A 16,123-nucleotide genomic window follows, 5' to 3' on the forward strand; every position below is an offset into this window, starting at 1 on the left:
GCATTCACATAACCATACCCAAACTATGCTTCCATTCATGAACCAATTCAAGTAAACATGTGAACCTATACATGCTTTTAATCATGAATCAACTCATCTAAGCATATGAACATTCATGAATCAATCTCATTAAACATGTGTGCATGCATACAACTATGTACATGCAAAACATATTTAACACATGTATGCAAATGCAGTTGAAACAAACTTTCTACTAGCACCTTGAATTAAGCATGACGTATTCGAGTCAATAAGTGAAAACTTCATGCTTAGCACGCATAAGACCAATGCTACTATCATAAGCAAGTCTAATAACAAATCTGAAAATTTAATTACATAGCAAAATACATGCACTTGAAACAACTTTAAAATAATATATTGCTCCAGCATGTCGTACCAAGCTAGGGCATGTGGAAAAAACTCCACTCTTATGCATATTAAAGTCAAAATTCATGCACATAACGAAATCTGGAAACTTACCTATGCATTCAAATTCAAAATCCAGATTTAAGCAACCACCATGTGTCAATATATATATATATATATATATATATATATATATATATATATATATATATATATATAAAATCTTTTTTTTAGTACTATACCCTTGATTCATGCCCATCCGACTGACATTCGGCTGGGTCTAATACTAGGCATGTACCCAGCCGACTGTCAGTTGGCTGAGGTACTAAAAATAAAATAAATCTTTGTTTTTTAATCTACCTGCCCAGCCAAGCCCACTCGACTGGGCCTGTGAAGCCCGACAGACCTGGTAACCAGGCCTACCAACACCTGATTGGGTGCTACCTGGTCTGGCCAGGTCTGACCAGACCACCCAATAATTCTGTTTTTAAGAAACAACTTTAAAATCCCCCTTTTTTTCTCATAAGTGCAACCATCTGAATGGCTTTGTTGCCTAATGTTGAACAAGCATCAAGAACCTTCTAATATGACACATATAATTCACATTAAAAAAAAACAATTGTAACTAATGAGAGCTTTAATATGTTGTTTGGAAAACCCAAAATCTTAAAGACTAAGCATGAATGCGATCATCAAATTGAAACAACTTTTGCAAAACATGGAAAAATTATTCACAGCCAACCACGGAGTCCTACATCTCATGACTTTCATCAACCATTTAATATCATCTTTTATTAGTTATATGACCTAGTTCAAAATTGATTTCTTTTTTTTAATGCCTTTAACTTATGTTTTTATTTTTTTATTTTTGAACTGCATAGGTAGGCTGCCAGGCTGGTACCAGCCCGACCAGTTGGCTGGGCTGAGCCTGACAGGGCCAAAGCCTACCCAGCTGAGCCACTCGGCTAGGCTGTCAGTGTGCTCAGTTGCAGCTTTGAACAAAATATAATTCTTTTTTTTTCTTTTGAAAACACCAGCCCAATCAATCGGCTGGGCCAAGAGGAGTCTGACAGCACCTGATAGGTGTTGCCAGACCTGCCTTGCCCAGCCGACTGGCTGGGTCTGACAGAGGCGGGTCTTGCCCAATTGATCACAACTCGGTTGGGCTGCCTGCGATAAAAAAAACTAATAATAAATGTACACAACAAAAGAAAACAAACTTAGCATTCAAAAGTGCCCAAACCGAAACACAAATTTATATAGCACACACTCATACCTACTCAACTTTATTACATTATGCATATAAACCGAATCACAAACATGCATTTTGAGTTTTCATTTAGATGTGCATACTTGTGCATATGCATACACATGTACATTGCATATGCATATTGTTACATCTAGTTTTCAATATTTAACATAAACTGAATCTGGGCCAGATTTGCGCATGTTACAAACATGGCAAATCTGTCTCTATTTAGGGATCCACACATACAACCATTGATATATGTATTTATCCTTAAAATAACCCTGAAAAGAGGAACATAAAACCCATATTAGAGTAAATATTCAGATTTACTCTTTTCCCTCATGGGTTTTCACTAAAACATTGCATGGAAATCAAATCCATGCTTTTTTTGCTCATTCGAAACAAGAGAAAGACCCGTACCTTTTACCGTAAATCAAAGAAAAAGCTAATGGAGGGTTGAAAAACTCTAGATGGCTGGAGATCTACTAATCCCCTTCTTCTTCTTCTTCTTCCTCCTCCTTCCTCTCTTTCTCTTCTTCCCTTTTTTCTTTTCTTTCTTTTATTTCCCTTTTTTTTAATGTTTAAATAGACCAAGAGGGAGGTGATGCCCTCCACCTTCTCCAACCCTCTCTAGATGGGTTGGAGAATGAGAGTCTCTTCCTTGGAGGATTCTCTCTCTCTCTTTCCAAAAAATTTCCAACTCTCATGTTTTGACTTTTTTCAAAGTTTTCAAAATTTTCAAACGTCTTTTCCAAAACTTACATAAGTCTCTTTAGGCATGTACAAAGACTCTATTTAGAAGTCCTTCTCAACCCTAATTAAAATTCAAAATTTTAAAAAATAATTAATTAAATATTAATTAAATATTAATTAAATATTAATTAATTAATAATTATCTAAAAGCTTCCCAAAATAGCTAAATTAACTTAGAAAACTTTGCAACCTTATTTAACCCCAAATTAAAGCTTGTTATTGAATTTAAAGCTAGAAAAATATTGGGCATGAATTTGGATATATATGTGGATCCAAGATCCAAATCCATTTTAAAAAATTCAAATAAATTTTGGACTAAACCAAATCTAGATTAATATGTGTCTTGGATAGAGTCCAAATCCATATTGATTTGGATCAAATCCATCAGATCCAGTCCGATCAAACTTCAGATCTAAACCGGCAAACTGCTTCTTTCTCGAAAAATATAATTTTTGGTCCAACCAGAACTCGAATTTGAAAAAGTAACATACCGTTGGGCTCGACATTTTGGGATGCATCTAACGACATATTACACAAATATCAAATTTTGAGTTTTGCCAAAAAATAACCTAAATTGTACTCAAATTTTGCTTAGATTTAAAAGTAAAAAATTAAACTTTTTCTCACATTTTAAATGGCTCGCTTAGACCTAATTGGTGAGACCTGGGCCAAGCCCGGACTCAAAAGCATCGGCTAAAAATTGAGGTTTAAATGATTTTTCTTTGAGATTTAGCTAAATTTTTGAAAAAATAGAAATTGACTAAGAAAATACGTGGTATTACAGATATGGCTGCTTAACATCTAATATAACAGAGAGCTTCAATCCGTGGATTATCTCCATGGGTATTGATCGATGCGATCCAGGTCTTATAACAATTCAATGCACGATGCATAATCTGAGTTCTCACCAGTGTCAATGAATAAGCATGAACCAAAGAAGTATAACAAGAATGCTCTCACCGTCTGCTCTACCCTACCACCGACCTTCCTTCTAACATATTAGTTTCACCTTCATCCTTGTCACCTTATTGGGGTCATATGAGCTCTTAAGCCATAAAAACATATCTTATTACTTTCGAACACATCATCATTTGCTTGCAAATAAATATCACACAACTGCTTTAAATCACCCGATCGATGTCCACTCACTGGTTCCCCATGACACTTCATGATTCATGCCACATCCTCCAACGTGATGGTCATCTCAAGATCTCTGAACTGGAATGTGTTGGTTGTCGAATTTCAAAACTGCACAACGACCTCTAAGAGAGAGTGATTGATGTTTCATAGTGTGATTTCCAAGAATTTGTGAAAATGCATTTGATCCAACAACTCCTTTGCTTCCTTCGTTAGTGTTAAAAACCATTGGAGTGTTTGGTTTCAATAGAACCGATACATGCAAAATGTTGGCTTTTTTGAATCAATTGCCTGAGAATCCTGTAATCCAAATTAATTTTACCGAAATCAGTTAATTTCAAGAATTTCTACATGTTTCATACATACATGACAAACTAATCAATAATTGAATATATATATATATATACATATATATCAAATCTAATCAATGATTGAATGTAAAATTGAAATTGATTATTACAAAATGAACAAAATACCTATCCAAAGCACCAAACCTTCTTCTTCGGTGTAACCTCCTTTTCAGAGCTTGCACTTTCTCCTCCTCATGGGGAGCAACATTGGACTCCTGAACAATGTTCACATTCTATCCAGCCACATGACCCTCACTTACATCTACTTTCTAAGGAGGGTACACATTAACCTCAGTCCCTTGGTCAGGTACCTCCTCTGACTTCTTACCAGTGCCACTGCATGTGGCTGCATCTCCACCTTCATTTATCTAGGCATTGAGGTTAGCAACAACCTCAGTGCCAATCAATGGGTCACCCTCTCCCTCCTTAGATGCTTTCAAGATGGGAGACAAAAAAAGAAAATAAAAGAGAATATTGTTTGATTCAACTGTTAAACAAAACAAAATAGTGTGTGATTTAGCTATTAAACAAACTGGAACATTGTGCTTACCGGAAAAACACATCGTCGATGGTTCCGTAGTGAAGTGCTTCCTATGGATAGTTGACGGAAATAGTTGGCGGAAGGGAATAGGTTTGGGACCACTGGTTGGGGAAAAAAGATAAAAAAAACCCTATATTATGCAAAAATAAGCAGGTTGGGGATCACAACAGGTTTATATATGATTCGAGAAATTCATAAAATAGTAAAAATATTACAAATTTCTCATAATTTTATAAATATTTAAATACAATATTTGTGATATAAGGCGATTCACAAATAACTTTATAAGAGATCATATAGTATATGTGAATGAGTAAGTTATTTGCGAATTTATGGTAAGTGGAGTTCTACACATAAATTTATGTGATTTCATGAAGTATATGCAAATAAGTAAGATATTTGCAAATTTGTTGATAAGTAGAGTTTCACACATAAATTTATGTGATTTAATAAAGGATATGCGAATAAGATATTTGGGAATTTAGTGGTAAGTGGAGTTTCATACATAAATTTATGCAATTTCATAAAGTATATGCGAAAAGGTAGGATATTTGTGAAAGGTGTTTCACAAGTATATTTATGTAAATTATTGACGTATATGTGAAAAAATAGGATATTTATGGCTTTGGTGGTTTTAATTTCACTGCAAATTCATAAATACATTTATGTGAGTTCATGAGGTCTACATAAAAAATGTATAATTATGGATTTAAGTGGGAGTTGAATCTAGCTAACGGGCGATACAATTTTATCGCAATAAGACCTCAATTCGTAGTTGTGAAGGGTAAAAGAGTCCTAACAATGTCAGATATTTGCGAGTTTGGACATCAGGAGAATACCGACAATTGTAAGGTTTTTAGGAAATCATGTCAAATGAACTATACAATACAATCATTTTTTTGATTATCTAAGCTATTGAAAATCTTGCTTCATAAGTACATGATCGAAAAATTGATTCTTACTAAACAAATAATGTAAAATATCTATAGCTTTAGATCTATCAATAATATAAAAAACTAAACATTTCTAGTCAATTGTAAATGCAAGCAATATATATATATATATATATATATATATATATATATATATATAGAGAGAGAGAGAGAGAGAGAGAGAGAGAGAGAGAGAGAGAGAGATGGGCACGTGCTAAATGAAATATGCTAAATAAAACATGCTAAATGGGTTTTTATGCTCTTTCGGTATTTTTTTCATAGTTCTAACCCCATAAATGTAATAACCGAAAAATTTTCGTGTATTTTCCTTTATAAAATAATGCGAAATGTGCAAATGGGCCTAGGATCCGTATTTCGGATCCAGGACCCATAATAATCCATGTCACATCTTCTAGGGTCATGGTCATCTTAAAACCCTCGAACTAGAACATGTTCGTCTTATGGTTCCACTTATTGACCAGGTGGGTCATGATGTTCCAGCAATTTTCAAAATAATATTGGTCCAAAAGGTCGCCGAAGTGCATCTTTTGTAATTGGTCATTCTGATATTCACTCAGCTTTCTGAACTACGGCAGAACTACAAGCACATACACCGCCCTCTCAGCTTTTCACCTCTGCTTTGCTTCTCTTCTGACCTTCTTGTAATACAAAATATCAAATCACAGTTAATCGCTATACCTAGTAATCGCTATACAGAGTAATCTCTATACAAAGTAATCGTTATCACATTAATCACTATCACAGTAATCACTATACAAAGTAATCGCTATACATAATAATTGCTATACATAGTAATCGTTATATAGAGTAATCGTTATAGATAATAATACCTACAACAGTACACCACGACATACGATAGCGATTAACGTACCTTGGTCACACTTTTCTTCTCTTCATCCCCTTCCTTCCTATGCTTTTGTACTTGTTTCTTCCTTCCGTCCTTCGCGACCATCGTATGCTTTTTCCTTCTCTTTCTCATCCTGCTTCTTCCTTTCTCTTTTCTTCTCTTCCTCGTCTTCCTTCTCCTTCCTTTGCCTTTCCCTCTCTTCCTTGCCCTCCTTCTCTTTCCTTTGTTTTTCCTTCTCTTTCTCGTCCGCCTTCTCCTTCCTTTTCCTTTCCTTCTCTTCCTCATCCTAATGCTTCTTCCTTTGCCTTTCCACTTCCATCTTCATCATTTGGCTTTTCTTCTCTTCCTCATCCATCTTCTTTAATTGCCTTTCCCTCTTCTCCTTATTCTTTTTTTGCCTTTCCCTCTCCTCTGCCTCCTTCATTTACCTTATCCTCTTTCGCTGTGCTAAAAGCTCCTTCTTTATCTTTTGCCTTTCCTTCTCTTTCTCCTCATTCAATTGCCTTTCCCTCTCTTCCTCTTTCTCCTCCTCCTGCTTCTTTCTTTGTCTTTCATTCTCTTCCCCGTCCTCCTTCTCCTTCCTTTGCTTTTCCATCTCCTCTTCCTCCTTCTTTTGCCTTCGCTTCTCCTCCTTCTCCTTATTCTTTCTTTGTTTTTCCCTCTCCTCCTCCTCCTTCTTTTGCCTTCGCTTCTCTTCCTCCTTTTCCTTATTATTCCTTTGCTTTCCCCTATCCTCCACCTCCTCCTTCCTTTGCCTTGGTTTTCTTTGCTTTTTTTCATTATCCTCCTCCTTCTTTTCATTTTGCTTCTCTTCGTCATCCTTCTTCTTTTTCATCGTTGGATTACTATCTTCAATATCTGACCGATTAGGCTCCGCTCTATACTTTACCAGTAATTGCTCCCTTTCTTTATCATTCTCAATCTTCATTAGTTTGTAGTACGCTTTTACTTGCTCATACAAAGCATACTCTTGGACAATTTCGTCAAGAGTTTCCTCCATTGATGATGAAGCGTTTCTTCTCTTAGGAATATAAGCCATTGGTAACCTGCACAACACAAAAACTTACTGAGTTGGCAAAGGGTGCTCCGGCGGAAGAAGATAAAGCATTAGAATTTTTGTGGAATGATTAGGGAGAAATATTGAGAAGAACTCCTTTTATAGCCGAGTAATTTAATGCTTATGGGACCCGCCAAAGATTTTTTTGCGGTTCACGTTTTTGGCGGTTCACATCTTATAATAAAAGATTTTAAAATGACGTCGTTGTCGGTCATAAAGATCTGCCTTTGTTGCAAAAATATTGTCATAGTATAACGCAATCAGATGATCAAATATCATACAAATCGATATGAAAATTACTGTTGATAGCTTATAAATCGATATACAAAATCAGGATAAAAATCAATATTTAAAATCAAGTCAATATCTTAAATCGATATTAAGAATCAAAACATCTTAAATTGATATGAAAATTCCTATTGATATCTTAAAAATCAATATTTAGAATCACAACAATGTCTTAAAATGATATTAGGAATCAAAACAATATCTTAAATCGATATTAAGAATCAATATAGAAATCAAAATTAAGATTCAGAACAATATCTTAAATCGATTTGAAAATTCGTGTTGATATCTTTAAAATCGATATTTAGAATCAGAACAATATCTTAAATCGATATTAGAAATCAAAACAACATCTTAAATCGATATGTAAATTTCTATTGATATCTTAACAATCGATATTTATAATCAAAACCGTATCTTAAAGCGATATTAAGAATGAAACAATATCTTAAATCCATATTAAGAATAAGCATAGAAATTAATATTAAGATTCAGAACAATATCATAAATCGATTTGAAAAATTGTATAGATATCTTAAAAATCGATATTTAGAATCAAAACAATATCTTAAATCGATATTAATAATCAAAACAATATCTTAAATCAATATACAAAATCATGATAGAAATCGATATTATGCTGAATTGTCGTATCGATGATTAATATATTATGCGATATGTATATCGATGTGTAAGATATTAGGTATTTTCTAGTATCGATTTTTAAGATGATATACAAAATTTTGCTTGATACCGATTGTCCTTTCACGAATTAATTTTATGAGCTTTGTATAAGTAAACATGTCCTACCGCAATTTATACAATGACTAATTCATAAAAGACCGAAAGGAAAATACAATAAACAAATTGACACGATGTTTAGGCATAGTAAACTATAAATCGAGTTAACTTCAATGATACATTACAACCACATTCATTTATAAAATATATGAGTCCTGCACATTCTTTGCTTCTCATGCAAATATCCTCAGTTGAACATTCTTTGCTTTCAGAGATCCTCCAATGTTATCACTCTTGGCACAAAGTTTATATTCCGGCTAGCAAGAGCTCTAGAGAGGTATATATGCGGATATGCTTCACAAACATCAGCTCAAGCACTGTCCCCTTGAAGGAACGGATTCTATGCGCATATTTGTCATGAAGTATATCGAAGGTAGGCAAATATTTTTTCAACTACGAATTACGGTTTGCTAACAATGGTGGGTCCGACAGTAGAAATAGATCAAATAGATGAACATCAACATTACCCCTTGTCTATCATGCAAAATATTTGTGCTTGCTCCGGTATGGCGGCAACGATTGAAGATGATTATGGTCGTTATATTTTGCGTAAGTTTCAATATACTTCACGACAAATACGCCATAGTCATATGTGTCATGAATATATTGATGTATACACAAAAGATAACCATAATCATCATCGAAGATTATACAGATCTTTTCTCACGACGTGAAATAACTACGTTATCTGCATCAAAACCCATCTATCAAGCACATGTAGAAGGAACACATAAGAACAAAGAAGAAAGAAAAATACAAGGGAGAAAAAGAAGAAGGAGAAGAAGAAGAAGAATGCACTGTCGCAGAAAAGCGGAAGAGAGGTTAAATAGATTAGGGTTTTAAACATGGACAACGGGTCGGGTAGGGTTTTACATAGAATAGGGTTTTACACAGATCTATATTAGGGTTTTATATAGAATAGGGTTGTATGCATGTGTACACAAATTGACGCGACATTTAGACTTAGTAAAGTACAAATCGATTTACAACTTGATAACTACTAAAAAGTTGTAAATCACTGTCACTGTTATATAGAAGAAGTGTTCTATCACGATCTGTACAGTAACAATCATTAAGTTAAAGTTGAAAATCGTTATCAATGTTTTATAGAAGAAGTGTTCTATCAAGATCTGTACAACAGTGGACCTAAATCAGAAACGATTTGTCTTATCGCGATTTGCATTTACCAGCTTTGTCTATGTAAACGATATCCTATCGCGATTTGCTTTTATGAGGGTTTTCTACGTGAACGATATGTCATATCACGATTTACCTAATTACTGATTCATAAAAGGCGGAAAGGAAATAACTGTAAACAAATCGACACAGTGTTTAGACTTACTAAAGAACAAATCGACACAATGTCTAGGGTTTAGGATTTAGGATTTAGGGTCTAAGGTTTATGTTGTAGGGATTGGGGTTTAGGGTTTAGGGTTTAGGGATTGGGGTTTAGGGTTTAAGGTTCAGGGTTTCGGGTTTAGGGGTTATGGTTTAGGGTCAGGGTTTAGGGTTATGGTTTCGGGTTAGGGTTTAGGGGTTATGGTTTCGGGTTAGGGTTTAAGGTTTAAGGTTTAGTAATATATTTAGGGTTTAGGGTTTAAGGTTTAGGGTTTAGTAATATATTAAGGGTTTAGGGTTTATGTTGTAGGGATTGTGGTTTAGGGTATGATTTAAGGTTTAGGGTTTAGGGTCACGTGAATCGCTATCATCAATAATTATAATTCGCTATTGCATCAAATGTATAAATCATTCCTAAATTAAACATACAAATCGCTGCTTCAAACTTACAAATCGATGTATAAATCATAAATCATAAGTCGTGTCAATTTGGCTTTGTTACCAAAATATGTGTCATTCATTTATAAAAGAAACATTGTTTCACATCTCGCTCGTTGTCAAAAATCGATATGCCTTGTGAGGCCTGTATTCCGGTTGACGATTTATGAGATTTACACAATGACGTCTATGTCGACCACAATGATTTGCCTTTGTATAGAAAATATTGGAATAGTATAACGCAAATCATGGTTATAGTAATATACTATCGATTTGAGAGATATTGTTTTGTTTGTTAATATCAATTTGTTAGTTATTATGCTGAATTTTCGTATCGATTTGTAATATATTATGCGATATGTATATTGAGTTTTCATTCTCCTCTTTCTTTCTTTGATTTTCCTTGTCTTCGTCATCCTTCTTCTTCTTCTTTATCTTTAGTTCTTTCTTATCCTTCTTCGTTTGCTTTTCATCTTCAATATCTGATGAATCAGGATCCATAATTTGTATTTATGATTTATGAAGTTACAACGATTGTTGTTGTCTAGGGTTTGTGATGCATAACAGTACTTACGTTTATTGTATCGATTTGTAATATGAATAAGCGATTATGATGAATTGTTGTATCGATTTGTAGTATATTATGCGATATGTACATCGATTTGCGTATTCAAATCGTTGCTCAGTTAGCGATTTTTATTAAAATCGCTTCACATTATTTGAAGTATGAATCGTTGTAAATAGATATTATGTGTTTGCTAGTGTCAATTATTACGATATTTGTCATATGAATCTCATCAAAACATGCTAATAGTATAAATTGTTACTTTTATTGGCATGGTAAATAATAACTCGAAGATCATTACAAATAAGAGAATCACCTTTCCTTTGGCAGAGTCAGCCCATTCTTTGTAAAGATATTCAATTATTTCTCTTCGATGACTATGTACAACCATCAATTGAAACAATATTGAACGTAACAAACATATGAGAATCTGTATCGATTTGAATGGTGCAGTGGGCTGCCATTACGAATGAGCTCGTTTGCTTGCAAAGGATATGTGAGATCTGACCCCTAATACAGAGTTGTTGTCAAAACTTCTGCAGAAGAACATGGAGCTACTAGCTGCAGAGTATACTTTTGCATCTGCTCTTGTTGATTTAATATCTAATAGATCCTCAGCTGCACGACAAAGGGTAGTCCAACAACAAATGACGGTAAAAGGTGGTTTGGCAGCAGATGACGATAAAAAGTGTATCGACAACAGACGACGACAAAAGGTGCTCACGCAACAGCAGACGACGACAAAGGGTGCTCCTTCGGAGGTGTAAGGGTGATCCAGAACAGAGAGGGTGACATATTTTGAGGTCGAGACTCTTCAAGCAGAGGTGTTTACTGTTTAGGGCGAAAACAAAAAGTTATCCTCCATTTTTTGACTGGAGGACATTTTGGTACATTACTAGAAACGTTGTTTCATGACACTAATGGCGGAAAAGGATACTTAAGTCTTTGCAAATGCACCGGACTTCGATGCTAAGTGATGCAGACACACACGAGTAAACGAGCCCCACGTGCTTACATACGTTGCACTCATTCAGACCCAAGAACACGCACCTGCGTGTTCCCGGGGAGAACATATAACCTGCTTCGATCATTCTTAACCTCATACCTCGTCGTCATATCCACCCTGCAGTCTCATTCTTACAGCTTGTGGTTATTGAATCTAACTCTGTGGGTAAACTTAGCATGGTCAGAACGTCTTTTCGGCGAAAAAAATATGAGTTTTAGATCAATAATTTTTTTGGTGTTTTTAATTTCATAACTTTTGATTTTTTTTTAATTGTCAGAAAATCCTGCAGGCAGGCCACATTCTTGCAATTCAAACGGGGATTTTCACCAAAAATCCTGAACCAGATTCTCGCAATTTAAATGTTCATCTTCACTAGATGGATGACATCGTAAATCACATGTACGGGTCAGATTTGATGAAAACAAATTGTGTGACAATAAAATCAAAGGATGGGTATGACGCTAAGCCACCCTATTAACCAATTTTCTCTCTGCACCTCCCAAAACAAAACAATAATAAGGGAGGATTAGGTGCATTGTGATTGGACACTTTTTAATGTGCTGCTGCACCTGATCACCGTTCATCAATGTTTAGAAATACAGTCTGTCAGCAATGATGTCAGCGAGGGTGATGAGGTGCAGTACAGTAAAAGTGTGCAACATCCTTGTCTTTTTAGTGTCAAGGTCACCAAACTAATACAGTCGCCATATCCGACACTCGCTTCCTTCCTCCACAACTCAAGAGGAGGAGAAAGCACACCACTAAACCCGTTCAAGCCATCATCGTCGTCGATGGCGATCGCACCCGCCGTTCTTCTGTTCCTCCACCTTCTCTTCGCCTCCCTCACCGCCCGATCGCACCCCGACCCCGACATCAACGTCTGGCCCAAGCCCCGATCCGTACAGTGGGAGGGCCGGCGGTCCGTGCTCCTCTCCCCGTCCCTCAGGATCGTCTGCCCCCGCCACCCCTACCTCCGCCCTTCCGTCAATCGCTATCTCCGCCTCATTCGCTCCGAACGCTGGCGCCCCATCCGCCCATTCCCCGTCAACCTCACCTCTTCTTCCTCGGCTCTGGAGACGCTGACGATCACCGTCGCCGACGCCGGCGCTGAGTTGCAGCACGGCGTCGACGAGTCGTACCGGCTATCGATTCCTGGGCAGGGAGTCGCTGGGAATCTGATGGCGAGCACCGTGTGGGGAGCCATGAGGGGGCTGGAGACCTTCTCTCAGATGGTCTGGGGAAGCCCGGCAATGGTGCCGGCCGGAATCAGGGTGTCTGACGGGCCGATCTTCCCCCACCGGGGAGTTATGCTGGACACGTCCAGGAACTTCTACCCGGTGAGGGACATGTTGAGGACGATCAGGGCCATGAGCCACAACAAGCTCAACGTCTTCCACTGGCACATCACCGACTCCCACTCCTTCCCGCTGCTCCTCCCTTCCGAGCCCGACCTAGCCCGGAAGGGATCGTACGGCCCGGGAATGCAGTACTCGCCGGCGGATGTGAGGAGGATCGTGGAGTTTGGGAGGAGGCACGGGGTCCGCGTGTTGCCGGAGATCGACGGCCCAGGTTTGCCTGTTAAATCATTCATTATTTGTCTCATTTATTTTTATTTGTTTTGTTTGACAAATCGGAGTCGCGATCACGCTCTCGCTCTCTCTCAAATCAACGGATCGGACTAAAGATTCGTGGATTTGAGGGTCTTTCAGGCTAAAACAAGGATCTCAGATCCGTTCAAGACGAACGGAATCAAGGCATGCGGCCCATACCTTGATTAGCATGTCCAAGGACTAAGGGCATTCAAATCCACCCTGAGGTCATTTGTTTCATCCCATTTACACATGAAAACGGGCTGTTTTCTTATGCAAGTGAAAGAAACATTCAAACTCCATTTTCTTATGAGGCCCACAAAACCATGCGTAAACCCATACACATAGGTCCCCCGTTAATGGATTTAAGGATGTATTTTTTCACAGATAGGGCACGTTTGAAAGTGGAAATAAGATATGAGGTCAAACTGGAAAATTCTTCTATATGAAATTTTTAAATATATGTATATATATATATATATATATATATATATATATATATTATAAGAAACATTCCTCAGGAAAGAAAAGAGGTGAAAGAATGTTTTCAGAAAAATTGTGTAGCCTCTTACAATCACAACCACTACCATCTCACCCCCACCCTCACCACAATCTATCTCGCCTTTTTTTGTGGAGGGTTGACTCTTCCCTTCCATCATCACCACTACCCACCGTCTCACCACCACCACCATTTGGGCTCTTTCTCATCTTTATCTTCCTCACACCCACTGACTCAAATGGTTTCTAATTTTTAAGGGTAATAGGTACTACCAGCACCCTTTCCGCTACCAATGGTGCCACACTGTTTTGACCGTTTTCACTAAAGCCACCACCGCCACCACTAAGCCTTCTCCATGCCACGGTAGATGGGCGGGTAGAGAAGCTGCTCCACCACCACCACCCTCCTCTCTCATTTTTCTAAAATTTTTATTTTATTTTTATTATGCACATTAACAAGTGAAAAAAATTCATTTTAAAAAATTATAATATCAAAACTTCTCATAAGCAATTTTTTTTCTACAAGAAGTTTTCTTACTTCCAAACATGCCCATGGGATGGCATTCTCTTGCCACGGAATCTTTTCACCATCCTGGAAAATCTAAGCTGAGGTTTTTATTAAGAACCAACTCAAGGACTCATTGGATCTGATTCTGCTCAGCACACACGGGATCATGGGCCGAAGCTTACCCGGAGATCGTGACCTGCGCCCACATGTTTTGGTTGCCGCCTGGTACCAGCTTCGAAGATCGATTCGCATCGGAGCCGGGAAGCGGGCAGCTGAACCCACTCAGTCCCAAGACATACGACGTGGTCAGGAACGTTGTCAAGGATGTGGCGTCCCTCTTCCCCGAGTCCATGCATCATGCGGGCGGGGACGAGGTGGTTCCCCGGTGCTGGGAATCAGATCCCACCATCCAGGCCTTCTTGTCCCGGGGAGCCACGCTCTCCCAACTCCTCCAGGCCTTCATCAACACCACACACCCTTACATCCTCTCCCGCAACAAGACCGCCGTGGTCTACTGGGAGGATGTCCTCCTCGATCCCAAGGTGAGTGTGGCCTCCCTGCCCAAGGAGACCACCATCCTCCAGACCTGGAACAAGCCCCCCTACAACACCAAGCGCCTCACTTCTGCCGGTTACAGAACCATCGTCTCATCCTCTGAATTCTACTACCTGGACTGCGGCCACGGCTCCTTCGTTGGCAACGACAGCCGGTACGATCGGCAGACCGAAGACGAAGAAGACCCTCTGCAACCTTTCAACTACAGGGGTGGCCAAGGCGGGTCGTGGTGTGGGCCGTTCAAGACGTGGCAAAGGGTCTATGACTACGACATTACCTATGGGCTGAGCGAAGCGGAGGCAGAGCTGGTGCTGGGAGGGGAGGTGGCCTTGTGGTCGGAGCAGGCAGATGCCACAGTCCTGGATGCCTTGCTCTGGCCGAGGGCGTCAGCAATGGCAGAGGCATTGTGGTCTGGCAACAAGGGGGAAGACGGGAAGAAGAGGTATGCAGATGCTACTGATCGGTTGAACGAGTGGAGGTATCGGATGGTGGGCAGAAGGATCGGCGCTGAACCGATGCAGCCTCTCTGGTGCCTTCACAACCAAGGCATGTGCAACCTCAACTAGTGAGAGGAAACAAAGAGGATGCTTCTCTGGATCAATGGTGTGTGGCTTTATTCAAGAATCGAACACACCTCATCTCTTCAGAATCACTGCATGTAACCTGCATCTTTTTCCCCTACTTTGCACTCATAAAGGAGAAAAGATTAATGGTTCCAGCAGTACCCCACTCCATGTTCAGTCTAAATGATACACAACCACATGATAATCTCTGCATACTCTCCTTTTGAATAACGGAATGAATAATTAATAACCAACCACCTACAAGTGCACACAGACAACACATACTAACGTTCTGGCCAGCACCTGCCATCATAATCGATTTGGTCTAGGCATACGAAAATCTGCATTGCAGAGGTTGACATAATTAGCAAAGAATGCAACGACCAATACTTCTTCACTGGAATGACTTCATTCAACAAGAGGCAACATGATATTAAACTGATTTCCGGTATATCAGTGACGGTGATTGAGATCATTAACTTGAAAGAAAATTGCAAAATTTCCATGTATTATGACCTTCCACTCGTAGTTATTCCTCGGGCAACTAAAAAATGAATCAATGATATGGAATTTAACGCATGTGTTTTCCATATATCTATGTAGCAGAGAAAAATACTGAGGCTGCGATTGAAAGCACCCAATTCATCAAGCCCATTTCTCAGCCTCAGACCTCAGATCTGGCGATCTGAGATGGCTGATGTGCAGCCCCCATGCCAAGGTC

At 38.4% G+C, this 16,123-nt stretch overlaps 1 protein-coding gene across 1 annotated transcript; it reads left to right on the forward strand.

The window, feature by feature from the left end:
• The first annotated feature begins 12,370 nt into the window (after positions 1-12,370).
• HEXO2 (beta-hexosaminidase 2) lies at positions 12,371-15,613 on the forward strand. Its single transcript, XM_090019717.1, has 2 exons — positions 12,371-13,258; positions 14,438-15,613. The coding sequence occupies exons 1-2, from the start codon at positions 12,481-12,483 to the stop codon at positions 15,403-15,405; spliced, it is 1,746 nt and encodes a 581-aa protein (XP_089875843.1). The 5' UTR covers positions 12,371-12,480; the 3' UTR covers positions 15,406-15,613.
• Positions 15,614-16,123: the final 510 nt, after the last annotated feature.

Source organism: Nuphar pumila, chromosome 10 (genome assembly GCF_984573655.1).
Source record: "Nuphar pumila chromosome 10, dmNupPumi1.hap1.1, whole genome shotgun sequence".
NCBI lineage: Eukaryota > Viridiplantae > Streptophyta > Magnoliopsida > Nymphaeales > Nymphaeaceae > Nuphar > Nuphar pumila.